Genomic DNA, 27,979 nt, shown 5'->3' with positions numbered 1-27,979 from the left:
AAAATCGTTCAATCGTTCAAATCGTTCAAAACTTTGGTCAAATCGTCCAAATCGTTCAAATCGTTTAATCGTTCAGTCGTTCATCTGACAAATCTGACAAGTCTGACAAATCTGACCGTGTGTACGCTCCATTAGATTCATAAAAATCTCGTTTTGACTTTTTAAAACATTGCAGTGGGGTGTTTTATACTTCTTCAGTCTTGGGAACAAAGTGGCTCACAGTCATTGAGGACTCTGATGCTTTTGTAGAATCTACTAGCACAATGCAGAATTTAGTCTGGTCTTTTTTACAAAACATGATGCTTTAGGAAAAAAAAAAACCTGTTCAAAGCAATTAAAACAAAAGGATACTCACATGTTACATATGCTACATATCTGGTGCATGTGAGCTATGCAGTGATGTTATCTACAGCATCAAATATCTGCAGCCATTTGGGATTTGAAGACCTTTAACTTTTTTTTTTTTGCCTATCGTTTTATTGAAACTGGCTCGTTTTGTCTGTAGATGGTACAAAGTGCCTGATCCAGTCTCGTTCTTTGTTCACATGAACTATTATCTGGTGCTTTGTATAGTGTCTTGCATGTGCAGAATGAAAGGTTGTGTGCATTGACGGACCAAGTGATGCATGGATTATTACGCTAAGCACAGATTCTACCAAATAGTATATTTTTTCCTGTCTGTGTATCCAGCTAAAATTGAGCTTTATATTTGTTTCCTACTGGTTGCATGCTCACATTATTATTTTTTTTTTTTTTTGTAGTCTTGCTGAAGCTACCATTTTTGATGTGTGGTGAAGGGTAGGAAAGAGAAAATAAATGGGGAAATTCAATTAGAGGTGACTTAGCTCCCAGAGTGCCCATAGCAATTCAATTGCTTGCGCTGTAGTCCTGCGACTAGCCGATTTTCTGGCATCCTCCATTGGTCTGCGCACTAGTGCCTGGATGCTATTCGGTGTTACTGCATGTGGTAACAGCATTGTGATGTGAGTTTTTTTTCTATACCATGTTATACAGATGTGTCCTTATTACATCATTGCTGCAGTTGCACCAAACAGCCCCTCTCTGTGTGCCAGGTCCCATGTGACTCTACCACTCAGCGTCTTTTTTGCTGAACATGTGTGTGTCGCTATGCAATGTTACTTGGTTAGCATCAGGAGACTGCGCTGATTTGATGGCTATGCTACACTTCTATATCTGTGTGCAAAGGAGTCTCTGAATTTATATTTGAAGTGCTACAATTCAGCTGCTGCTGCATATTTCCAAGTTCCATTGTGCTTTCTATACAGTCGGAAAAGTTTTGCCTGTTTCAGAGGTGGAATCTTTCCGTGCGCGTCCCCGCTTTTCGCTTAATTCAATTCCAAAACAGGCCAAAGGAAAGCGCAAACTGCAGAAAAAGCGGAAAGTACTGAATTGATTGGGGGAATTTATTTATTACCAGTTATTTATATAGCGCACATATATTCCGCAGCGCTTTACAGAGAATATTTGTCCACTCACATCCGTCCCTGCCCCAGTGGAGCTTACAATCTATGTTCCCTATCACATGCACACTAGGGTTAATTTTTGTTGGGAGCCAATTAACCTACCTGTATATTTTTGGAGTCAGTCTGTACCCCAAACTAAGATGCACTGACACTGGAAATCGGTACAGATATGTACTATTAGCCCTAATAAAGGTACTTTTGTGTCTTATTTGTGTTTAAAGCTTTATATCTGCTTATTTGTAAAAGTTCTGAAAAATGGTAGAAAACAGTGTTTTGGTGAAAATAAGTAGTCCTGTCAAATTTGGGATACTTGAAAATTGGTGCAAGCATCTTTTTGTGTTTCTAAAGTGAACTTTAAAAAAAATAAAAAATTGAAAACCCAACCCTCATACATGCACCTGCAATCCCCAAAACACTAGGCCCTTCCTTACAATACCCCAAGAAGTCTCTTTTGCTAGTTGTTATAGTTGTCCCCCCACTTTCTACTTTTTCACCCCAAAAATGTCTTTTTTGGGGTGTTCTGAGAATTTTAATTTTTTTTGGTCGATTTGTCCTTTGGGGGGCTGTCCCAAGGCTTCTGAGTTGTTTCCCCACTTTTGCAACCCAACATAGTGATTTTGCACTTTTTTTCACCTGCTATTCATAGGAGATACTTTTCCGCCTATTACAATGCATTGAGTTTCCGCTTAGTTTCAAACGTCCTGGAATTAAATATAGAGATACTTTGAAAACAGGCGGAAAGTCCAAATCTGCAAATACTTTTTCGCCTCTAATTGAATTTGGCCCTCAGTTGCGCACACATGTATAAATGTCACACAACTTTAATTTGTGCAATTTTGTTTTCAGCAAAAGACTCAACAAATGCACCTGGCACTAGAATAGTTACACGGGGCCTGGCAGCTCACTCGCACCAGGCATCTCGTGCCACAAGTCTTATTTACGCTAGATGTATGAGGACACATCTGTATATGTTCACAATCTAACAAACCCAGGAGCCACCCCCCTATAACTTGTCCACATGAGGTGGTAATGGTTATATTGCATCATCCTCGATGTGAGAGTGTACCTGTGTATAGTCTCTCTAATAAAAAATGTAAAAAAAATTTTTTGGAAATATGTGAAGGTTGTGTGAGAGTGGTTAGTGGCATGTGAAAAGTCTTGTAGGATCAGAGGTAAAACATAAGAGGGCCTGAAGGAGTATTTTTAAAGTGAGTTTTGATATATATGAACGGGTAGTAGTGTTGAGAACTTTGTAAATATGAATTGGATCACTATAGATTGTAAGCTTGCGAGTAGGACTCTCCTACCTATTCGTCTCTCTTATTACCCATGCTTGTTTCATTATTGTTCTGTAATACCCCTTTCACACTGCCATCAAATAACCCGGGTTACTGTACATGAATGCGCAGCAACCCAGATTACTGCGCAGTGTGAAAGGGGCCAGTTGAAATAACCCGGGTAGCAAGCAGGCTAGAATAAGAGTTCAACTCTGCTTACGGTGCGGTGTGAACAGGTGACCCGGGTCGAGGCACAATATGTCCAATTTGTCGTTCCAGTTTGGGTAAATTGGCCAAATCAGGCCGATATCATACAGGTGTGTACCCAGCCTTACTGTATTCAGCAACAGCATTGTGACCGGCAAGCGGTAAAGTGCATTTCACGGGTGAAGTGCCAGGCGCTATGCAGTCAAGTGAATAGTTCCGGGCACTTGATCCAGGAGATGCATCCCAATGATGCTAGTTGAATTCCCCCCAATGTAGGTATTTGCAGAGTGGCAAGAGGTATTTGTTGTGGTATATGTGACAGGAATGCGCCCTACATAGAATATTCTAAACGGTCGTGTGTAATAAAGCGCAACATTATACAGCACTATACCCAGTCCCATCATCCTGTGCTCCACCTATTTGTCTCATGCCCACTGCAGTCAAATGCAAACCTGTGCCACAATGAAGTCTTACACTGAGCACAGATGCATGTATATTTCGATGATAAAGTTTAGAGCCTCATGCCAGCCATTACGTTCATGGCCACCACATATTTCCGATTAGAAACCCCATGCCTGATTGCCCAATGTCCACACAACCACTTAAACCACTGATTTATTTTACTGAAGCTGCATATGTGTCTTACTGAAAACGGTGCAGCTCTTATTTGCAGCAGGGAGGTGCAGTTTACAGTGACAAAGCCCCGATAAGTGCATCTCCTGGCTTAATTGCTGTGCACGATGAAGTCAATTGAATATCTATAGGCACTTAATCTGGAAGCTACATCACCGCAAAGAGAATTGAATTCCCCCCCTTTAGCTCCTGTGCACACATACTGGTTAGTCTTGCTATGATCACCCTGGATGATCACAATAGAATTTGGCTGCACTTAATTGCCCTGGGGCACAGACATGGGAGAGTAATTTGTGTTTTAGAAGATACTGTCATGATGCAAGTCCACATTTTAAAGTAGGCAACATAAGAGTAGCATCCAATTTCAGTTGTATAACTACACATGTACAGACCTGGAAAGTAAATGTTGTTGTTGTTTTTACCTCGTCTAACATGACTCCTGCTTAATTTATCTAATTTCACAAACTTGCTGCAATCCTCATGTCGTTAACAAGAAAAATATTCGAAAACCCCTACTTTGTCTCGCCCCAATCATTGCAATAGCTGACTATTAAAGGTTATTTGTATAGTCCACACACATTCTGCAGCGGTGTACAGAGAATATTTAGTTATTCACATCAGTCCCTGCCCCAGTGGAGCTTACACTCTGTATTATCTACCACATGTACACTAAGGTTAATGTTTTGTCAGTAGCCAATTAACCTAACAGTATGGGGGCTATTCCAATCGGCGTGCAGTTAGGTCGACTAAATTATTTCTTATCCACCCTCCTGAAGGTGTGAGGAGAAATCTGACTAAAGTGCACGGCGCTAAGCCAGAGAGCAAGAAATCGGGCTCTTCTCGCGGCCGGCACTGTAGTCTGAGAATGCCGGTTCTCACGACTTAACCTGGGTGTTTTAAAGTCGCGAGAACCGGCAATCTCCATATAACGTGTAATAGTTGGACTAAAGAGCGCGCTGAATTGAATTGGCCCCTATGTTTTTATATTGTGGGAGGAAACCAGAGGCCGTGCAGTCATACCAACCATGAGGATTCCAGCGGTCAAAATGCCGGTGTCAGAATCCTGGTGCCAGCATCCCAAAGGTAAGTAGCGGGTTTATATTTATTGTGTGGGGAGGTTAGGGTACTGACTGGCGGGTTTCTGTATCCTAACCCTGTGGGCATTCTGACCGCCGGCATCCCGTTCCCAACAAAAGCACACAGGGGAAACCCACCCAAGTACAGGGAGAACTTATGAACTCCATACAGATGGTGCATGCCCATACTGCCCAGTTAGAGAATATTCTGCATCTAATAACATTTTTATATAAGGAAAGCGTGAGGAAGTGTTAAGTGTTTTGCCCTTTGATCACATCATAATTAACCAAATGGCTCCATGTTATATGTTGTGTATTCCTGCACAAGAAACCAATGTGTGTGTTTTTGTTTTTTTGTGTTTTTTTAATTACTGAAATAACACTGAAACATTTGACCTGAAATTTGCTCCGTTAAATTTCTTTTTACTTTTGGTTGCTGTATCGTTTTAAAATGTATATAAATAGAATTTGGTAAAGATATATCTTGGCATTTTGGAAAAATGCACGCACGTTTCCATTCAAAATTTGGGACAGTTGAGACTTGTATCCCCACATACTACACTCATATGATCCTACACTTTCAGGGCTCCATTTAATATTGTAACTAATTGCTGGGTGTACATTTCATGTAATATTACTGCACCGTACAGTGATACTTATTATACCTCTTACCTGCTGTTACCGACAGCCTAACCCTGCTGGTGATGGGTTAATGTTAAATGCTCAGCCCACACAATCCAGCAGGGACTCTGGAAAGGCTGAAGCTGGAAGGGCTTTGTTGGGTTCCCATTGCCAACACTGAGGCCTGCACCACCATCTCACCATTAATCAATGCTTTTAATCTCCGGGTATTTTGGTACAGGTCTGTGCAGTTTTGCCTCATGTTCTATCCAGTAACCTGCTTCTTAAACCATTACTTTATGAACTGGACAGATCTGTCCATATACAAAGGTCCTTTTACCAGAACATTACTAGAGTGAAATGGCCACGTTTGCATAAGCCCTTACTGTATTTTCATTTCTATGATTATAACTTTGTTATAGGTATCTAGTTCTTTGTTCTAGCTCTTTGTCAAATCATACTTATAACACAGATTATTCTGGTAAAACCTTTTTTCAAATCATGTTTAATTTGCTGTTCAACAAAAGCAATGTACTGTAACTGCTTTCACAATGGATGGTAGTTATCTTAACAATTAGACTTTTTGTGGTACTATAACCAATGCTGTTGCTCCTGTCTGTGATAGATCCAGGGACATCTGCTTGCACTTTATTTATCCATTGAACCAGACCTGTAACCTGAGCTAGTCTATTGGAATTGGTGTGTGGGTCCATCTGTGTGATTCCTGCAGAATCTTAATGATGTACCTAATCTCCTTTGCCCTTCCCCCAGCACATTCTGGTCACTGGAGTAATGTACACCTCTATCCCTGTGATCACTGCCTCACAACTGCTGTGTTGTACATTACATGATCAAGTGCATCGCCTCTATAATGTTTGTGGGATGTGTGCTCCTGTAAGAAAAAGGTGAAAAGTCTGTTTTTAAATGTGCCTTTTCAGTGTGTTTAAGGTGGGACCAGTCCTCTTCTATATTGCTAATGATACATTCTCAATCTATAACTTTTATATATTTGTATTATTAGAGTTGGGTATTGTTTTAGAAGCTTTATCTATTTCTGTCAGGGCATCCCATGCATACTCTACAACTAGTCTTCCACCCATGGTTTGCATGCTATACTTTCTATGATGTCCGTAATGCCACGTGTCCACTAAACAATATATTGGACGTTTTGAGCGTTATCGTTCATCGTCCTCAAGATCGTCCAGTGGATATGCAGTCAATGACCAGTGATGCGCGCTCTCGCTGGTCGTTGGCGACGCTCATCGCCCGAACCTGCTGTCCAACCTGACGATATCGTCAGGTTGTGCAGGTTCGGTGATGAGGGATGGTGCTGGCACGATATCGTTCAGTGTGTGTGCTCAATGTCATTAACGATATTGAGCACACCACTGCCGGGGACACTAAATAATATTGCTCATAAATGTTTTTGTTTCCTACAATGCCACGATTAATGTTCGCCCCACCATAATATTATACAGGCCTTGATACTTTTTCATACAGCCTTAATGATGACCATTGCACATTATTTGTCCAGTTTAAAATTCTGCTGTATGTATGTATGTATGTATATATACCCTCTTTTGAGGGCGATTCAGTTTATCGCAATGCTCAATAGCCCCAGATAGGAAGTTCCTACACTTATTCAATTGGCCGCGCTGTTGAGTCCAGATAGAACCACTTAAGTTGGAGATTGACTGACTGTTACCGCACCTAAAGCTGGGTGTTTGGTCGCGATAACCGTCATTCTCGCCGCGCTAAGTCGGTCGGCACTTAAGTTGAATTTCTGTAGTTGGACTTAACATCGCGGTCAATTGAATAGCTCTGGGAGCTCCTTCCCGGGGCTATTCAACATCACGCTGAATATAATCTCCCCATAACTTAAAAAGAACCCTTACGAGGGAATTAATTTGAACGCGATATTGAATATCGCCAGGAATGAATTCTCTGAGGTATTCACTTGTCCTTATTGTACACTGTACTTAAGTCGGGAGATGCAGGTTACGGTGCCTTAAACCGGGTATTTAGTCGCAGTAATCTGCATTCTCTGACTTTCCAGCAGTGATGCTGTTAGTGCATGCCAATCAGGGATGGTCATCGACTGAGAAGTGTCTGCTGCACCATCGATGGTGGTGCCCTGATGTCACGAAAACATCGGAATTACCAGTCGGATGGCTGTTGCATGTGCAGCACTCAACCATCGATGGCTAAACTATTAATGGTTTTTAGTAATGATTTGAACCATCGATGATAGTCTTTTGAGGGCCATCACTAGTTTAAAGTTCATGTACAGCATACCTCAAAAAGTAAATGTTATATATATATATATATATATATATAATATTATAATGCTGTACAATTTACACTCAGAAAGGAAGGACTGTTGAGATTTTCTCAGACCAAAAAAAAAGGATCAGTACATTTCACTGGCTAATATAGCACATTTCTGTACACTGGTGTATGCCTGAATTGCATATTTTTGTGGTTGGCAGCATTTTAAAACATTGTAACAAATTGCAACAAACTATGCCCATTACCTATATGGATTTAATGTGGACTAGTAATTTGCTTTGTTGCTTGTGTTATAATAAAGTGACTATATACCAGCGCTCTTTTCTGAAGAATGTATGTTCATTAATGAAGGTATATCATCCTTTAGGGGCGTATCCAATTAGCAGTGCTAAAGTAGCACTGCTAATTGCGGCAGGGCTAGCCTATTAGCCCCGAAGTGCCACCCAACGCCGGCACTTACCGTGGATATTTTTCGAAATGGCGAAAATGCATAGGTCCGCGAGCTTATCGCAGGTCCTATGTGTTTTCGGGAGAATTATCCTATTTCGGCCGAAATAGGATTGGGTGAAAAAAAAATTGTCGAAAAACCGTGTTAATAGTAATACCCATCTATTGCAGATCGCGGCTATCCATTAGTGCCCGAACTATGTTCGGGGCTAATTGGATACCGCTCTTTTTAGTCTGTATTACCCAATTAGGGATAAGATAAAACTTTTATATATAGGGAAATTTGTATTTCATATAGACTTAATCCACATATATGTAACTCGCACCGGGAACACAATTAATTCAGGATTACAAAGCTAAGTTAAAAAACAATTTAAACATTATAAAAACAGTATTGGGAAAATAAGATTGTATAGTATAATCCCCTGACTTATACCATTTAAGGCTGGTTGTGATAAAGACTAAATGGTGATATACCTTCATTAATGAACATACATTCTTCAGAATAGAGCGCTGGTATATATTCATTTTATTATATCTATTGTTCTTTACAGGTAATTGGTGTTTCACTTGTTTTTTTGTTTATAAGCTGCAAATATTCGGTTTATTGCGCAAGTGTATATAGCCTCTACCATATTTGATAAGATTGTTGCTTGTGTTACCTAGATAAACTGAAATCCATAGACTGCATGCTAGCTTGTGAGAGACACTGGTGTAGAAAGCACACCATCAGGTAGTAAAACCTTAGGCTGTTACCACAGAGGGCAATTCTATGTAACAGAAATCCCACAGATCTTTCTAACATTAGATTGCTTTCTTTTTATTCCGTTATGATTCTAGCAAACAGATGCTGCTAACAGTTATTCTGGGTAAAGGGAGATATGAACTAATGCAATGGTTCCCAAAGTCAATCTTCAAGGCACTGTAAAGCTGGGTACACACTGACTGATACATTGGCCGATGAATTGATTGGCCATTATATCTGCTGGACGTCGGCCAGTGTGTACTCGCGATATGTTAGTGAACATCGGCGTTCACCGGCATATTGCATTGGCTGTGCTGCACAGCCGATGGACATAAGTCTGCAGACCGCCCGTGCACACACAGCGGCAGACGCAGGGAGCGGCGGGCACGCCCCCTGGCCGCCGGGACCTGTGGGCAGACAGATGATGGCAGTTCAGTGTGTATGAATGACCATCATCTGCAGATATATCACCATAACAGTCTAGGGGGTCTATTTACTAAGCTGCGTTAGGAGATAAATTGAACGGTGATAAGGTACCAGCAATCAGCTCCTAACTACCATCTCACAGGGTGTGTTTGAAAAATGGCAGTTAGCTGATTGGCTGCTACCTTATCGCCGTTCACTTTATCTCCTAACACAGCTTAGTAAATAGACCCCACGGTTTTAAGGATATCCATCCTTACACAAAGGTGACTTAATTAGTACCTCAGTCAGTTTCATTATACCATATTTGCACAAGCATGGATATCCTTAAAACCTGGGCTGCTAAGGTGCATTGAGAACAGTGTTTGGGAAACCCTGCACTAATGTATTTTTGTGTGAGAGTATTAGGGAGGTGTAGATGGACTTACTTTGCCGCTCTGTCATGAGGCATGTTACTGATTGTTTTGGGGCTGCTCTTACAGGGAGTATCCTACTGTTATTGACCAGTCCTTGAGCAGGTGCTGACTGTACGGAGGAATTCAATTGCTGGCGATGTGTTGTCCATATATATGCTGGTGACAGCCATGTGAACAATGCTATTTTCATTTCTGGATTAAAAGGAAGAACTTGCAATACCATTGAACATGTCGTGTTGGAATAGCCCATTGCGTCCTGTCAGCCAAATTGCATTCCACACAGTGTAATCAATGTGATACTGTCGGGTGTAGTAGAATAGTTGCTCTGGCACCTGGAACTTAATTTCTTCTGATGGTTGTTGTGTAGAATACTGCAGCACTTACTGGTTACTGTAGCTACATCCCCCTGATTACTTATTTTGGCTCATGACTACTTAGTAGTTGGTAGCACTATTATCCCCAATGCAGAGATGAATCATGCACACCCAAGGGATGTATGAGTTTTGCTCTGGTCTGTTGGCAAGGCCAAAAATAGGATATTTGTAACCTGGGGTAAAGCGGTTATTTTCCTTCCTTAAATCCACCTTTCCTCTCCCGGGTGGCAGCAGATGTGGATTCGGAACACTAGCAGGCAGTTGCCCCATCCCTTGAGATAGACCGAGTTGCCTCCATTTGAATCTGGCACCAGTCGAGAGGCAATCGGCACCCACTGACCAGCAGCTGCTGTTTGGCTCCCGGTGCGCAAGCTCTGATTGGCTCGTGACCGGCACCACATTAAAATGACTGTGGCGCTGTGGGCATGTGGCTGCTGGAGCAAGCATGCGGCTCCAAAACCACACCTGCTGCCACCCGGGCTCCTCTCGGCGGGACTGGCCTGGCTGGCCATCCACTTCAACAGTCTCCTCGGCGCCCAAGGTATCTATCTATATCTGTACTAATTGTGTTAATGGTATTGGACCCCACTCAATGTCCCATGCAGTACCTCCACTAGCCTGAGCTTTTCCCTTAATTTGTATTTATTTTAATGCGTTTTTAATTCCAAACCTTTAGGGATCTAGAAAGTTGATGTTGTGGGCCTACAATGCTGCAGGCTAGAGGCTTAACCACTACTGTATCACTAGGTATGAGAGAGCCACTGGCACAGCAGTGCTACAACTTTCACTTTGGGTTTTCCACATGTCTACATCTGAGCAACTTCAAAAATGAGTCCATACATATTTATGTAGTGAGTGTACTGGAGTAGTAGGGGAAGAGGTATGTATCGTAGAGCATGTCTGTCTGTCTGTTTCTGATGGGGAAAAGAAATAAGCTCTGCTTGTACCTTTTTTTTTTTTCTTTTTTTTTTTTTTTTTTCCCCCTTTTTGTATTTCCAATTTTTCTAGAATGATTTTTGTATATATCGCATTAACTAACTTTTACTCCCGTGCTTCACAATATGAAACTAGTATGTATGGTATCCTTGCAAGACTAAAATTTACTTGAAAAGTAAGAGTTTGGTATATGAGGTTAAATGCTATTGTATACTGATCTGGCATTGGGAAAAAAAGTGCTTAGTGGGGGCTCTATGACTCAAGGTCTAGGTGCAGTCTGAAAAATATCTTGTAATCCATAAGAAGTAGTAAATCTGTGTCCTCCTTGTATGCCGCGGAGGAATGGAGTTGGTGCATATTTTGAATAAGTGCAGTTTTCTTAATGGTCTTGTATTTTAGCAGAAGTACAATACTTTTGGATTATGGAAAGTACAGACAAGCAATTTTTGAAATGGCAGAGCAGCAGTGGAACATTTGAGGAAAATCTAAATACTGCGTTAAAATGGTTTGTATAGGTGATGTTCTCACTAGGAAGACTAACAAGAAGGGTATTGCAGCAGGTTGTGTATCAGTAGGTCTACAATAAAATGTAGACAATACAAGTAAAGGTGCGTATCCACTTGCAGATAGTGACACGACAGTGTGATTACAACATTGTAATCGTACAGTCATTCCTCTTCCCCTGCAGTGCCTACACTTAAAGATGTCGTTCAGTGTAGGCACCCTCCCTTATACCTGAACATGGTCAATCTGTCGTTATAGGCAGATTGGCCAGTATGTTCAGGCGATTGATGTAAAAAAACGACCAGCGGGAGCGCGCATCGCTGGTAGTTTTTGACATTTCAATGCCTGATTTTGTGCACGGTTATCGTTCAATTGCTCATTTTAATCGGCAAGTGGATACCTGACTTTAGACAGGCAGAAGGTCGACTGGGTTTGAAGGTCGACACGCTAAAGGTCGACTAGTAAGATTGTCGACAGGGTCATTAGCTCGACGCGTGGTGGTGTTGTGTGTGTTTTTTTGCTTTTTTTCTTTTCTCTAGCCCTAATCTTCACCCTAATCTTAACCCTCCCCTTGGTCCCTAACCGTCGGAGTAAGTGCCTAACCCCCCCAAAAAAGTCGACCATTTGTGTGTCAACCTAATGGCCCTGTCGACCTTCTTACTAGTCAACCTTTAGTGTGTCAACCGTCAGACCCTGTCGACCTATTGCCTGTCTAACTTGTATTGTCTACCTTTTTGCTGTAGACCTAAATACTGGATACCATTGCAGCAAAACATGCAGGAGATTGTCAGAGTAGGAATGTTAGATTTTGGGAGTGTGATATGTATTTATAGTCAGATTGTTCTTAGCGGTGTAGTGGGTATTGCCTCCGGCCAAATCCCGACAGCGGATGCCCGGCAGGGGTGAATATTCCAATCGCTAATTAAGGTAAGTATCGCTAACCTAATTCCCTACCCTAACCCTCCCTTAGGGGTGCCTAACCCTAAACCCCATCCCCGCGGCTGTCCACGCACGGCTTAACTTCGTTCGGTGTGTTGTGCTCCCGGTGTAGGTCTAATGACAGGCGTCGGTTTTCGACGCCTGTCACTAGTACCTTGCCGGGATTAGCCAGTCGGGAAGCTGGCGGTCGGCATTTAGACCGTCTGCTTCCTGACTACTTCCTGTTCTTAGATGCATGTAACAGGACCGGTTTGCTTGTGGAGGCAAGATGTCAACTAAGATAAAATGGCAGAAAGACATTAATGTTGACCATAACGTGGTTAAAGTTGTGGGGAGGATAGGTAGATTAAGGTGTCATCCACATTGATGGGGTGCAGTAACCTAAAAGACTGAGCCCTGTGGTACATTAACGGGTTCTTTCAGCAACCACCACCATATCTACACTTCTATCAAACACTGAAGCAGGTTTCTATTTTTTTGTGCTAGGATGAGAGCCAGTATGGGACAGTGGTGTAAAGTCCTAGGGAATGCAGCAGTGTATAATTTGAAAGTCTCAAATGTAGAAGAGCAGTCAAGGGAGAATTAGTATTAAGCTATGCATTTTACATTTAGCCATAATAAAATCGCTGACCACCATATTCAGTGCAGCCTCTAATGTGGTAAAGGAGCTCCAATAGGTTGTGTGAAGTGTATACAAGCCTCTTTGGCTTTGATGGGCATAGAAGATGAAATTGGGTAATCATTTTAGACAGCTCTTATTCAAGAAATAAGATAAATTGGAATATTAAATTGTGTTATCACACCAGATCTTCAGTGCAAGGTGACTGGAGATTGAGGTGCGATATTCAATTTTTTTGGGCGCCCATACTTTATCGCACATGTCGCGCACACTGAGACCAGGCTTAGCCGTGTAAAACGGCTTAACAAGTCTAAAGTCCTGGTTATTGCGCCCATACCATGAACTTATCACACATTTATACTCGCCACCTCAGGAGGGTACGTTCAGAAATGTGTGCTCTCTCGGAATTGAATTGCTCTGTCGGGCGCCCATTAGTCAGATGCAAATAATTGAATTCCACCGTGGCCCCCTTCCCCCATATAGAGTGATATGTTACAGATGTATAATGCAATTTATTGGTAACTGCCCCTTTTTGCAATAGCACACTGTCACTTTTGGGTGAATTCAATTGTTTTATTGTGATTGCAGCTCCCCATCTAAAGTGACGGGAGCTATTCAGCTGTTTTTAGGTGCCAGTATTGAGAATGACGCACCCAAATTGTAGAGGATTGGCCTCATAAAGCTGCTGCTTCCATCTAAAGAGACAATTAAGGTGCCCAAAAGCCAGGCGCAATGCGGTTAAGCCACCCAAAAGTGCTACTTTAGGCAGATCCTGCTCACACCTCAGGAGGCTGCAAACCGATATCCGCTGTAAGTAATGGCTGCCCCAAAAAATTGAATAGCTCCCGTCACTTCAGTTGTGAGCTGTGGGCCTGATTTAGAGATGGACGGTAATGATATTTCATATGCAACACAGCAGCGAAAATATGCTAATCGTCCCAAAGATCACCCGATCATAAGGCCGCCCACTGCTGCCTTCTTATCTGTGTACGAAGTTGCTTACCTGCGTAAATATCTAACATCCGCTCACACCGAGCATCCATCTTGACCAACCGCAGACTCGGCAGCTGTTCTGACACGCAGAGAGCTCTTTTGCTGCATATGCAATCGCAGTGGCTAATTTATGCACGCCCATGAAACAGTGTTAAAACTGAGACACGCCTGCGTTTTTTCTGAACACCCTCTTGTTACCACCCCCAAATGTTGACTACGTGTCACTCACTTTGCGATGGCTTACAAAATGCATCCGTAATCGCAGTGCGATTGTTGCGCACGCACAGTGCGTCTTTAATGCACGCGTAATGGAAAACGACCGCTCGATCTGCGTAAATATCAGGCCACGTGGCCGCGATAAAACAATTTAATTCCTCTAGGTACCAGCCTTAGTATGCAGTAGTCTCCACCTTTTTAATTGCGCATATAAAAAAAAAAAAAAAAAATGTATTGGTCATGGACTCTGAAAACCATAGGGAGGGGTTTGTTTTATTAGAGGTCTATTTCTGTTCCAAATAATGAACTGCTTTAAAATGAAAAAAGTTTTTTGTTTTTTTTTGTCCTAGTCTTTTCACTTTGTCCTTCCTGCAATGGCTAGAGTAAGATTTAGAAGTATGCTTAAATACTCTTTTGAGGCAGAAACCATATTTTCTATGGGTTCACTGTAAGATGAACTTGCTGTCTTAATAAAGCTCCCTTTTTTTTTTTTTTTTTTTTTTTAAAGTGAGACGTTATAAACATAAGAGGTTAGGTGTAAATAATGCAGGAACTTTTGAAGTTAAGCAGCTCACTTCCTTCTCCCACTGATTGCTGCAGGGGAAGGGTTAACGACTTCCATTTTACTCCGTAACACCGTTAATGGACATATCAGTGAATGACACCAAAATGGCAGAGCTTAACCCATTGTACTCTGTCAGACAGCTGTAAGCTGGCCGATCCTCAGGAGCTGGTGTGTTGCTGCGTCCCTTTTTGTCTCACTGCTCCCGCTGCTGGCTTCATGCTGCAAATTCCTCTTTACTTTCAGTGTGGTGTATGGGGTTTTCTGCTGCTGCTGTCTGTATTTGCATCATTGTCTTCTGTGTTTGTTGCATTTCTATTTTTAGCAGGTTTCATATGGTGAAAAAATAAAGGTTAAAGACGCATTATTTATTTATTTTTATTTCCTTTTAGTGTAACGTAAAGGTTTCCTAGCTTTTTTTTTTTGGAGGGGGGGGAGGAAATGCATATTCATGCGAGTTCTATGAGCAAGCTTTTATAGAGTTGTCTGAATGTGAATTTATTTTTTCTTTAGTTACCATACCCATGTGGTATAGAATGTTTGACTAATCCTGATATTAAAAATAGCTTTTTAACTATGTAGTGTAATTAACATGCATTATATGGAGAATAATACATTAGACTTGTTAAATTAGTGTACACTTCTGAACAAAGTATATGTATATTACACAACAGTCACATATTGCATGGCTTCGTAGGTCATTCTACTGCGTAAACAAGTGTTTAGAATAAACTCTTGGGTATAGGGTAACAGGAAAAGTAAACTGACCATCTGTTATGGAGTAATAACTAACATGAATAGATTTACATTAAATAATGGAGTGCTGTTGTACATCCCCTTACTCCCTTTGTCTGAATATTGGAAATAAAACCGCCATGCTTTTTGTATTTCACATTTTTTCACTTATTAGACAGTTGGCCAACATTTAAAGGGAACCGCTTAACAAAAAGATGCTGTAACAAGACACTAGTCTATATAAAGCTCACTAATCAGCACTAGCACCAATATTCTAATGAAGGGGATTCAATTTGTCACAATGTGCAGCCGGGCTGCGCACATCTTCCAATTAATGACATCGCAAGTTTCCCCTCAAACCTCTATGGATTGTCGATTGAAAACTTGTGAAGCTGACGGCCGCAATGTGCGTCGATATTGGGAGTTTATATTTTCCATCACATTGAAAATTAACTTTTGTATATATTTGGTCCACTTACTGATCCTGCAGCACCTTTTGGATAGGAGTATCTTTCCCAAAGATCCATTAGATGGGATCTGCGGGTGTGAGACAACAATTGAATACCCCACTTTCAGTCCATCCACCCTACAGGAGAGAGGTATAATGGTCAATGTATCTAATTCAGGAGCACGCTGACAATTCTTTATACAGGCTACCATAGATCAGGCGCAAAATTGTTTAATGTGGGAAAACTCACACGTAAGCATCTTGTCTCTGCATTTCGTGTGTGGATAGATTATAGATATATCTCTCTCACTTAGTGTTCATTCCACCCACGGGACGGCACCCAGCAAGTTGTTTTAGCGGGGCGCTGCCAAAAGTGCAGGGAGCCACCCTTCGAAGGCTTTCCACAAGATCTTGGAGTGTTTCTGTATGAATTTGTGTCCCATTTGTTCTGTAGAGCATATATGAGGTCAGGAACTGATGTTGGGTGAGAAGGCCTGGCTCGGAATCTCCGTTCCAGTTCATCCCAAAAGTGCTCGATGGGGTTGAGATTAGGGCTCTGTGTGGTCTAGTCAAGTTCTTCCAAACCGAATTCATCAAACCATGTCTTTATAGTCCTTGCTTTGTGCACTGGGGCATAGTCATGTTGGAATAGAAAAGGGCCTTCCCCCAAACTGTTGCCACAAAGTTGGAAGCATAGCATTGACCAGAATGTCTTGGTATGCTGAAGCATTAAGATTGCCCTTCACTGGCGATAAGGGGCCTAGCCCAAACCCTGAAAGACAGCCCCATACCATTATCCCTCCTCTACCAAACTTCACAGATGGCACAATGCAGTCAGGCAGGTAATGTTCTCACGGCATTCGCCAAACTCAGACTAGCCCATCTGACTGCCAGAGAAGCGTGATTCGTCACTCCACAGAACACGTTTCCATTGCTCCACAGTCCAGTGTCGGTGTGCTTTACACCACGCCATCCGACTCTTGACATTGGACTTGGTGATGTGAGGCTTGCATGCAGTTGCTCGGCCATGGAAACCTATTTCATTAAGCTCTCGCCGCACAGTTTTGTGATTACATTAATGCCAGCGGATGTTTGGAACTCTTTAGCTATTGAATCAGCAGAGCGTTGGCGACTTTTACGCGCCTTAGCAGTCGTTGATCCCTAAAGGTGCCTACGCACTTGACGATGTGCTCACGACATTGTGTCCGGTTTCTCCTTTAACTCTCCCCGGCAGTCGTGGGCACGATTTGGTGTTAAAATACTGTCCAATGTGACAAACGATCTATTGCGCCTCCTAACTATTCCAGTGCATCGTGACTGAGATTGACAGATCTGCCCTATAGCACGGCAGATCTGAAGATGCGATGTACGACCTGCGGGGACGTGCATCGTGAGTGGACACACGATTTCGGCATATTTTACATGATTTGTCATCATGATGCGTTGGAATCGGGCAAATCGTGTAAAATATCGCTAAGTGTGTAGGCACCTTAACTGTGATTTTACGTGGTCTTCCACTTTGTGGCTGAGTTGCTGCTGTTCCTAAACACTTCCACTTTCTAATAATATAACTTAGTTGACTGTGGCATATCCAGTAGGGATGAAATTTCACAAACTGTCTTATTGCAAAGGTGGCATCCTATCACAGTGCCACGCTTGAAGTCACTGAGCTCTGCAGAACAACCCATTTTGTATCGCAAATGGAGAGTGCATGGTCGAGGTTCTTGGTTTTATACACCTGTGGCAACGGGTCTGACTAAAACATCTCAATTCAATAATTAAGAGGTGTGGCCAAATACTTTGTCCATATTCTATTTATAAACTTACCATATCAGCCCTTTAATTTGGGACATATGAATTACACAGATTCTGTTGCTGGCTGCCTTCAAGTCTCCATTTCACCTGGTTTTAATTATCCACAGCTATATATATATGTGTGTAGATGTATGTATGTATGTATGTATGTATGTATGTATGTGTGTGTGTGTATATTTATAGCCAATCCACTGTATGTATTTGTATCTCAAATAGGCTTAGGTAACTCAGGTCTAAACTTTTCTGTCCCTGTCGGCATGCTGCTGAATTATGCATTGTAAGCCACTAGTCTGTTTAGTACAGTTTAAAAACTGAATTGAAATTCCAGGCTGCTATTGGGGTACTGGCCATTATAATAAGGTTGTTTTGGGGAGGAGGGGGATGTGCCACTTTAATTCTAGTGCTAAATGATGTAACCTTGCTATTTTCCCATCTGCCTATTTGACACATACCTTTTACAATTGTGACACTGATTCAATATGTAAGAGATTATTGCAATGAAGGCTGAGTAGGAGGGTTAAAGAAGACACATTGGGAAGTGTGCTGTATTACAGGGAATTAAGGGCAAGCTGTTCAGGTCACTGCCCTGGAGGGTAACCCATTGACTGCTGATATAAGTCTTGTATGAGAATTAAATCCTTCAATGTTAAAGGAATAAAGAGACTTCCAGTCCTGGAAATATGGCAATCTAAATAAATGTCTACACATGCTTGGTCGACCTAATGACCATGTCAACATTTTGACTACTGACATTCAGAATGTGTTGACATTCTGAATGTCGACCAGTCATACCACACCCATCGCTTATACAGCTCTCCTAAGTCACATGATTCATAGTTAACTTATTCATTGCTACAATGCTAAACCTCCAAATGAGGATTTGATACTTCATTAGAGAATCTGGCTTTTCTAACCATTTAGTTTAGAAACTTGGCTTCTGCATGTGCTTTATCTTTTAGGTCTGTCTGTTTTTCATATTTGCTTCCAAAGAACCACACTGCTATCCAGAAGATGTGAATTGCAATTTAGGTGATGGATAAGAATTGTCTCTTGTTTAATTACTAGAAAAGTGCCGCTTTCTCCTTCTGTAATAGTTGATCAAGGCCTCAGATATTGTTCGTTCTTTAGAATTCATCTTGCTTTGTTTTTTTTTGCAATACTTGTATGTTCATTTGCAGCCACGCTTAACATACCTGATCCTGTGTACAGTGTCTGTACAGTGACAGGGGTATTATAAATGTACCAAAGCACATAGAGGGGTAGTAGTTTGGAATAGTTGTCTGACCACTTGCCACCTCCTTGTAGTTTGCAATCTGATTGGTTTTCATCAGTAAAACAATCTGTTGCTGTTACAGCATTGTGTGCATGTATCTATATCATGCTCTCTTTACTGGTATGGTAACCAATTAATTCTAATGCTGGCATACACTGTCAGACTGACTTACATTTTATCTGACAGCCTGACACCCAGTAGATATCGTGGCCATACACTGTGAGATATTTCACTGTATATGGCTCACAAGATCTGCTTTCCTCCCCTGGGGTGGAGACATTTTTCCTGTTACCACTCCTGTGAAGGACCAGGGCAAATGCAGATCAAAAATGATCAGATATACCGGACGATCCATCATGTCTAACAGACTGATAATTTTTAGTCTGTTGCACAAATACACTGTACAATTATCTGTCTGATCTGGCACATCGTCCAGATAAGTGTATAATGTATGCCCAGCATAAGTTACACAGAATAGCAGTAAATGGTAACATAATCACTCATTTTAATTGCTTCATTCTATATTTAGAGAAGACTGGCATCAATAAGGCATTCTGTCCCTTTAAGAGTGATGCTCTCTTGGACTCTGTACAGGAATGTCAGAAGCAGCAGGCCAGCCTTGTGGGGGGGCAGGAGGGGGGGGTTAAGGGGAAGGCGGGTGTCTGTGTCACTGCAAAGGGTTAACGCCACTCGCAGCTCTTGTTGTCTGGAACCAGTTCAGGCTGGTTTTCCAGAAAGTGCTTTTGTGTCTCCAGTAGCATCCTGGGAAAATGAAGAGGTCACGTGGGGACTTGATGTCACAACGGAATACCACCTGGGGTCTGCCGTCCCCTTTTTACAAACTGTATTAGATCAAAGTCTGCACTGGAATGAGAAATATAAAGCCCAGTTAGTGCTGAAGACAAAGGTAGATATGTAGCCTAGATGTTTGTTTATAGAAGGTCAGGCAGAGCTAATATCATACTGTGTGGAACTTGGTCACATAGTAAGGTTGGAAAACATTGAATTGTGTGTACATTAACTGTATGGAGCACCGACAATTAATATATTTGACAGGTTACATGCTGCATGTAACTACACCGCAGCATTGCATCGTCCCATCTGACATGGTGCACAGCAGATGGGACAATGCAATGAGCGACCCTTGGCAATGACAGGTTTGGGAGTACACCCTATACGTATTTGTCATGTCATTCATTGCATCGTCCCATCTGACAAGCAGGACAGCATATGAGACAATGCGATGAATAACTGATGGTGCATACACATTACGCGATGTGTATGATATATCATATGATGCATTGTATAGTGTGTACCCAGCTATACTATAAAGCAAGGTACACACTAGACAATATATTGGATGATTTGTTTTGAGGCGAATCAGAACGACATATCTGCCAGTGCGTACACACTATTACGCGCTCCTGTGTGTCCATAGCACTGCAGGTATGCTTGAAGATCCTGTGGATGACACCATGCTTCTGGATACGGCAGGGGAACGTTGTATCAGGTGGTCATACACCAGATCGTGCAATGTGTAAGGACCACCTGATATATCATGCCGTCACTGGGTATACACATCGTCTAGTGTGTATACCCAGTTGCTTAGACTCTCACCCGATTCGCGACACCACCTGTCCTCTGTATGGACCCCTTGTATAGAGTGGTGCACAAGCAAGATTGTTGGATTGACCTTGGTTATGCTTCTACATTTTGAAACGAATCCCCTTTTTTCCTTGTTTTAGCCTTTATGATAATGAGGTTGGTTACTTCTGAACCCTCTGGAATTTTAATATTTCCTGCAAAACTGTACCCCATATTCAAGATAACCCCTACAATGGTAATGCATCTTCAGCAGTATGTTGACTTTTATTAGTATGCATGCTAGGATTTTTTTTGTGCTGCCTATCACTTTGCTGCCATTACTCTTTTTTGCTTTCTACCATTTACTGTATCTTCTCCTTCATCCACTAGGGGACACTGGAGGCTTCAAAACAGTGTGGTATAGCCGTGTGCTAAGTTGGAGCTGGCACTTTACATTTTAGAAGTGTGGCTAGCTCCTCCCCTTCTATACCCCCCTACAAGCCCAGTCTTCGTTTGTGCCCTAGGGGAGCTGGTAGTGTTTTTACACTTTTCCTCAGGGCCTTTGATTTAGTTTAGTAAGAGCGCTGCTGCGCTGAAGTAAAGAAGAATCCATATGAGGAACAGACAGGCAGCAGCTGCACTACCTGTCTGCATCGTTGGAACTGCCTGGGGTCCCCGACTACAGAGACAACTGTGTCTTTAAAGGGGTTTCCGCATGCCGCTGCTTGCAGCGCGCATAGAGGTCCCCCATTAGTCACACCGGCAGCGGCGTGAGTATTCCCTGGCTCCCCGACTAGTTGGGTAGCCAGGCTAATATAAAAGGCGGTATTTTTAGCAGCAGGCTGCTCCGAGTAGCGGGGCAGCCAATCTGCATATTCTCTGTGTGAAGTCTCCCTCACACAGCGCGCTTATAGATTCAAGTTAAGTGCCATAGCGGGGGGGAGGGGGGCGGACGGAGCCTAGCTTCGGAGTCCTGCTCCTCCCTCCCAGCAGCCTCAGCGCTTCTCTCGAAGTGTACTGGCTACCATTACAGGGAGGGACACTGACTGCTGCACGAAACTGTTAGTCTGACCTAGACTGTAAGTAAACAGTGGTGTTTAGGCTGGTCAGGAGAGCATTTAACACAGTAACTTTTACTTATCAATGGTTACTTGATTCTTGCCTAGCAGTTTTTAGCACTGCTAGGAGCGCTACTAGGGCAAGTGTGGCTCTCTCCTGCCTCTCTGTATATCAGTTTCTACCTTTTGACCTTTTTCACTACACTTTACTGTTGTTCGTGTGGGGTCTGTATGTATCATAACTGGAAGGGGGACTCTAAGGCGTCTCAAAAGTAATTTACCTGCACAAAGTGTGCTGAAAAAATTTACACAGGGGCAGTCATCGAACTCCCTATTGTGTAACAATTGTGGTCCTAAACAACAATCCTCAGGGATGTCAGATCCGCCGTCTTGGACAGCGCAGGTTGCATCTGTAATGTCCCATCTCTCTGCTGAGCTGGAGGCTTCTCGGAAAGAGTGAGGCTTCCAGGTCAGCTGCTCTAGAGGAACTAGCATGGGCGGTGTCCTTGGATAACGCTCTATGGATGGGATCACAAAGCCATGGCTATTTCCCGTACCACGACAACTAGATCCTCTCCACAGGTCTCAAAAAAGAGACTGTTGCCCTCAGTCCTCCAATTGGAGGAGGGCAAATATTCTCCAGATTCGACTGAAGAGCTCCGGGAGGAGCCTGAGCCGGTGTCCGATAAGATGGAGGCTTTAATTTCTGCAATCCGCCAGGTATTGCAGATAAAGGAGGAGGACAAGGGTCCTGCACGACAGTCTTTCTTTTTAAAGAATCAAAGACAAGCTACTGCATTTCCAATTTCAGAAGAGCTGGATTCTCTTCTGATTTCAGCTTGGGAACTTTTGGATAAAATTTCAGATGTCCCGGCGGTGGTTATCCTTTTATCCTTTTCCTGCAGTTAGCAGAAAATCTTGTGAGGCTCCTCCTGCAGTAGATCCGTCAGCATCGCCTCTGTCTAAGAAGACTACGCTACCGGTTCCAGGGGCCACGTCTTTGAAGACGACATCGGACAGGAGATTGGAGAATACTCAAGTCCATTTATACAGCTGCAGGTGTGACTCTGCGTCCTGCGATTGTAAGCTGCTGGACTAACAAAGCAATTGAGCTTTGGGCAAGACAGTTGGCTGACTGGATGAGAGAGCAGCTGCCGGTGGAGGAGCTTATTCCGTTAGCAGAGCATATAAGTGATGCTGTGGCTTTCCTTGGAGAGGCGTCCAAAGACATGTGCAATATCGCCTCCGGGACTTCAGCTCTGGCGATTTCTGCATGCAGGGCATTGTGGCTTGAACAATGGCAGGCAGATACAGAATCAAAGAAAGCTGTGTAAGCACTTCCATTCACTGGAAGTGTATTATTTGGAGCGGAACTAGATAAGTGTATTTACCCCCAGTAGCCTATTCTGAACTTGAAGGGTCTCAATCCCTACCTGAGGATTTTCAAGTTCAAGATGGAGTCCCTTCAGTCGGTTATTGCTGGCCTATAGGAAGGTGAATTCATGGTGTATCTAGATATCAAGGACGCCTACCTTCTCATCGATATCTGGCTGCCTCACCAGGAGTTTCTGAGATTTGCCATTCGGAACTCACGTTTTCGATTTTAGGCCTGAAGGTGGGTACGCATCTGACAGAAATATCTGCAGATGATGGTCATTTATACACACTGAACAACCATCTGCATGCCGCAGGGAGCGTGGCCTGGTAGCGAAAGATCAGCGTGATCGCTCCCCCCCCCCCCCCTTCTTTGGCATAGAAGACTGCTCGGGCTTTAGCAGCCTCGGACAGTCTCCCAGTACAGCCCAGCACACAGCAGCATGTGCTGGGCTGCTGTTGATGGGGAGCTGTGCGGGAACCGGGTAAGTAGTACCCGCTCTCTGCACCCTTGTGCAGACATATCTGTTCATCGGCATGCAGCACAGCCAATGCGTTATGTCTGTGAACTACGTTGTTCAGACATATCGTCTGTACACTTTGGCCGATCAATTGATCGGCCAATATATCGGCCAGTGTGTACCCAGCAATTACCCTTCAGCTTATATCCCCCAGGGTATTCACAAAGGTCACGGCTGTGATGATTCTCCTTAGGAAACTAGGGATTACATTACATGGACGATCTCCTGCTGAAGGCTCATTCCAGGGACCAATTACTGCAGAACATCGCAGTGACTCAGACTTCTCATTCGTCACGGGTGGATCCTGAACTTTCCCAAGTCTCATCTGCAGCTGACACAGAGGCTACAGTTTTTGGGAATTATCGTGGACACCTTATGTCAGCAGCTGTTCCTCCCTCAGGAAAAGGCAAAATCCATTCAGGAGATGGTGAGGGCGGTCCTTCGACATCTTCAGGTATCGGTGCATGTCTGCATTCGACTTCTGGGGAAGATGGTTGCAGCATTCGAGGCCATTCCTTACGGATGTTTTCACTCCAGGACGTTTCAAATCTCCTCTCACAATGGACAGGATCCCATCTTTACCTTCACCAACGTGTAAGGTTAAGTCCCAGAACTCTGATATCCCTGCTCTGGTGGTTGAACTCTGCACACCTAATGGAGGGAAAGAGATTCAGTGTGTGTTTAGTACATAGGGGTCAGATCGTAGTCCCCATTGCTAATAATGGTGACTGCGATCTGAAGTGCTAAATAGCACTTTGCAGGAGATTTCTATGAAATTTCCTGCATTGTGCTATTAGTATATAGGATCGATACATAAAATTATGCAGAAAATGCAGTTTCTGCCTAATTTTATGTAAAAAATGGCTTGATACATAGGCCTCTTAAACCCGTATTCAATTAAAGGCGAAAAGCCGCGATCAGCGAAAAAGTTTTGCCACTTTCCGAAGTATTGCCCTATTCAATTCCCAAATGTTTTTTCATGTGCGAAAACTTCATAGGCTAAAACAGGCGAAAAAGTTTCTCCACCCAAAGGCAGGAGAAAAGTTGTGCAAAATCTCTATTTTGGGCTAATAAAGTGGGAACTTGGTTCAGAACCCTTTGGACACCCCCCTAATGACTATTAAGGCAAACACACTTTTAAAGATATCGAAATACCCCCTAAAAATGTAAATGTAAATTTAAAAAGTAAAGGGAAATGTCCGTAAAGTATTGGGTAAGGTATTTTGGGGGGCTGTATGGATGGGACAGGTGTGCTTAGGATTGCAGGGGGCTGCAGCAGGTGTTTTTTTTTTTTTTTTTTGTGTTTTAAAATGCGCTTAAAAAAATGTTGGCATTAAATTGGGGGTACATTAAAATGGGTACTAATGTATTTTTTTTAACACCAAAAAAAATGCTTTATCTAATTTTTCCACACTAATGCAAAAGTGCATATAACAGCTCATTGACTCACTTTAGGTACACAATACTTTTATTAGAGCTATTAATACACTTCTAAATTACCAGTCACTTTTTATTGGGGCGTAAAATAGTTTGTACCCCAAATAAAGCCTGTCCTTTTTCGCTAGTCGAAATTCACACATCCACGTTGCTCGCCTATTTTGCAGTTGAATAAGGCGAAAAGCGGGAGCACACATTGTGAAAGTTCGCGATAACTTAGCGTACAAACAGGCAATTGAGGCGAAAACATTGCATCGGCGATGCTTTTATGCCGATCGCGGCTTTTCGTTTCTAATTGAAAACGGGCGAAGTCTGAATTTCCTTCACCTGTTTGCCTACAGCCTGCCCTTACTGTGGGGGAGTACATAACCACTTATTACATGTTTTTACCCAGTGTAACAGAGAATGTTTGTGCACATTTATATTGCTTGCCTGTGTGTGCATTTCCAATTTCTTATCCTGGTTTAAAGTAGTTGTATGAATTGTGACTGTCTAGATTGAAACATTCTGTTGTTTGAATATGTACCTATATTTTCTTGTGCTTAGCACTATGACTTTAATTATGACCATTATATAATTGTAATTATTTGTATGTCTCTTCTATCTACTAGACCAGCACTATGGCAGATGAAGCCTGCCGGACACGTAGCCAAAAGAGGGCGCTTGAGCGAGAGGTGACTCATAATGATGTAGACAATAAAAAGTTAAAACTGGAGAAAGGCCTGTTAGATGGAGATCTCCTCATGAAGACTGAGTCTGGGACAGGGAAAGTTCCTGGTCTGCTGAAGGGCGGCGAGGTAAAAGCTACCATCAAAGTGGAGGTACCAACTGGAGATGAACCAATGGATATGAGCACATCAAAAAGGTGAGTAATGGAGCAGGTGTGGTGATTATTGTTTTGTGTCCACATACCACAAAACAAAGTAGTGGAATTTCTTGTTTCAGATCAGGGTGTGGACAATGGTGGTGGGGAGTTGATATAATTTTATATGGACACAAAATGGTACCTGTACATTTCTGTTTATGGAGTTGTATTTAACCCATAGTCATTTAGGTATTATACAGTCAGGTGCATAAATATTGGGACATTGACAGAATTTTCATATTTTGGCCTCCATTCACCACCACAATGGCTTTGAAATGAAACAAACAAGATGTGCTTTAACTGCAGCCTTTCAGATTTAATTTGAGGGTAATTACATCCAAATCAGGTGAACGGTGTAGGAATTACAACGGTTTCTATATGTGCCTCCCACTTTTTAAGAAGCCAAAAGTAATGGGACTATCAACTCAAAAGCTATTTCATGGACAGGTGTGGGCTATTCCCTCGTTATTTCATTATCAGTTAAGCAGGTAAAAGGTCTGGAGTTGATTCTAGGTGTGACATTTGCATTTGGAATCAGTTGCTGTCGACTCTCAATATGAGATCCAAAGAGCTGTCACTATCAGTGAAGCAAGCCATCGTTAGGCTGAAAAATCAAGACAAACCCATCAGAGAGATAGCAAAAACATTAGGTGTGACCAAATCAACTGTTTGGAACATTCTTAAAAAGAAAGAATGCATCGTAGAGCTCAGCAACACCAAAAGACCCGGAAGACCACGGAAAACAACTGTGGTGGATGACAGAAGAATTATTTCCCTGGTGAAGAAAAACCCCTTCACGACAGTTGGCCAAATCAAGAACACTCTCCAGGAGGTAGATGTATATGTGTCAAAGTCAACAATCAAGAGAAGACTTCACAAGAGTAAATATAGAGGGTTCACCACAAGATGTAAACCATTGGTGAGCCACAAAAACAGGAAGACCAGATTAGAGTTTGCCAAACAACATCTAAAAAAGCCATTACAGTTCTAGAACAACATCCTATGGACAGATGAGACAAAGATCAACTTGTACCAGAGTGATGGGAAGAGAAGAGTATGGAGAAGGAAAGGAACTGCTCATGATCCAAAACATACCACCTCATCAGTGAAGCATGGAGATGGTAGTGTCATGGCGTGGGCATGTATGGCTGCCAATGGAACTGGTTCCCTTGTATTTATTGATGATGTGACTGCTGACAAAAGCAGCAGAATGAATTCTGAAGTGTTTCGGGCAATATTGTATGCTCATATTCAGTCAAATGCTTCAGAACTCATTGGACGGCGCTTCACAGTGCAGATGGACAAAGACCCGAAGCATACTGAAAAAGCAACCAAAGAGTTTTTTAAGGCTAAAAAGTGGAATGTTATGCAATGGCCAAGTCAATCCCCTGACCTGAATCTGATTGAGCATGCATTTCACTTGATGAAGACAAAACTGAAGGGAAAATGCCCCAAGAACAAGCAGGAACTGAAGACATTTGCAGTAGAGGCCTGGCAGAGCATCACCAGGGATGAAGCCCAGCGTCTGGTGATGTCTATGTGTTCCAGACTTCAGGCTGTAATTGCCTGCAAAGGATGTGCAACAAAGTATTAAAAAGTGAAAGTTAGATTTAGGATTGTTTAGTTTGTCCCATTACTTTTGGCCCCTTAAAAAGTGGGAGGCACATATTGAAACCACTGTAATTCCTACACCGTTCACCTGATTTGGATGTAATTACCCTCAAATTAAATCTGAAAGTCTGCAGTAAAATCACATCTTGTTTGTTTCATTTCAAAACCATTGTGGTGGTGAATAGAGGCCAAAATATGAAAATTCTGTCAATGTCCCAATATTTATGCACCTGACTGTATATACACATTTGGTAGTCTTGATAAATTCCTGTTGGTTCTTGGGTTAATTGTGCAGGAGTATAGTTGACTTTGTCTTACTGGGGAAGGAGCTATTCAATTGACTGCGCTGTTAAGTCCGACTAGAACATAATGCCGGTTACCATGCTTTAAGCTGGGCGTTTGGTCGCGGTAACCAGCGTTCTCCGACTAAAGTACCGGCCGCAAGGCTTTTTAGCACCACGCTAAGCCGGAAAACATCACTGCCATTTCTGCTCGCA

General features: G+C 42.5%; 1 protein-coding gene across 3 annotated transcripts in view; it reads left to right on the top strand.

Moving 5' to 3' along the window:
• Positions 1 to 27,979, top strand: part of GATAD2A (GATA zinc finger domain containing 2A) — a 105,232-nt gene that overhangs the window by 57,264 nt on the left and 19,989 nt on the right. For all 3 annotated transcript variants that reach the window (XM_088478418.1, XM_088478417.1, XM_088478416.1), the window contains exon 2: positions 25,618 to 25,871. In XM_088478418.1, coding sequence (XP_088334544.1) covers positions 25,627 to 25,871 — 245 coding nt within the window. In that variant the 5' untranslated portion in view covers positions 25,618 to 25,626. The remainder of the gene's footprint in view (positions 1 to 25,617; positions 25,872 to 27,979) is intronic.

Source organism: Taudactylus pleione, unplaced genomic scaffold, assembly GCF_031769625.1.
Source record: "Taudactylus pleione unplaced genomic scaffold, aTauple2 ptg000214l, whole genome shotgun sequence".
Taxonomy (NCBI): domain Eukaryota; kingdom Metazoa; phylum Chordata; class Amphibia; order Anura; family Myobatrachidae; genus Taudactylus; species Taudactylus pleione.
This window is presented reverse-complemented; position numbering and strand designations above follow the sequence as displayed.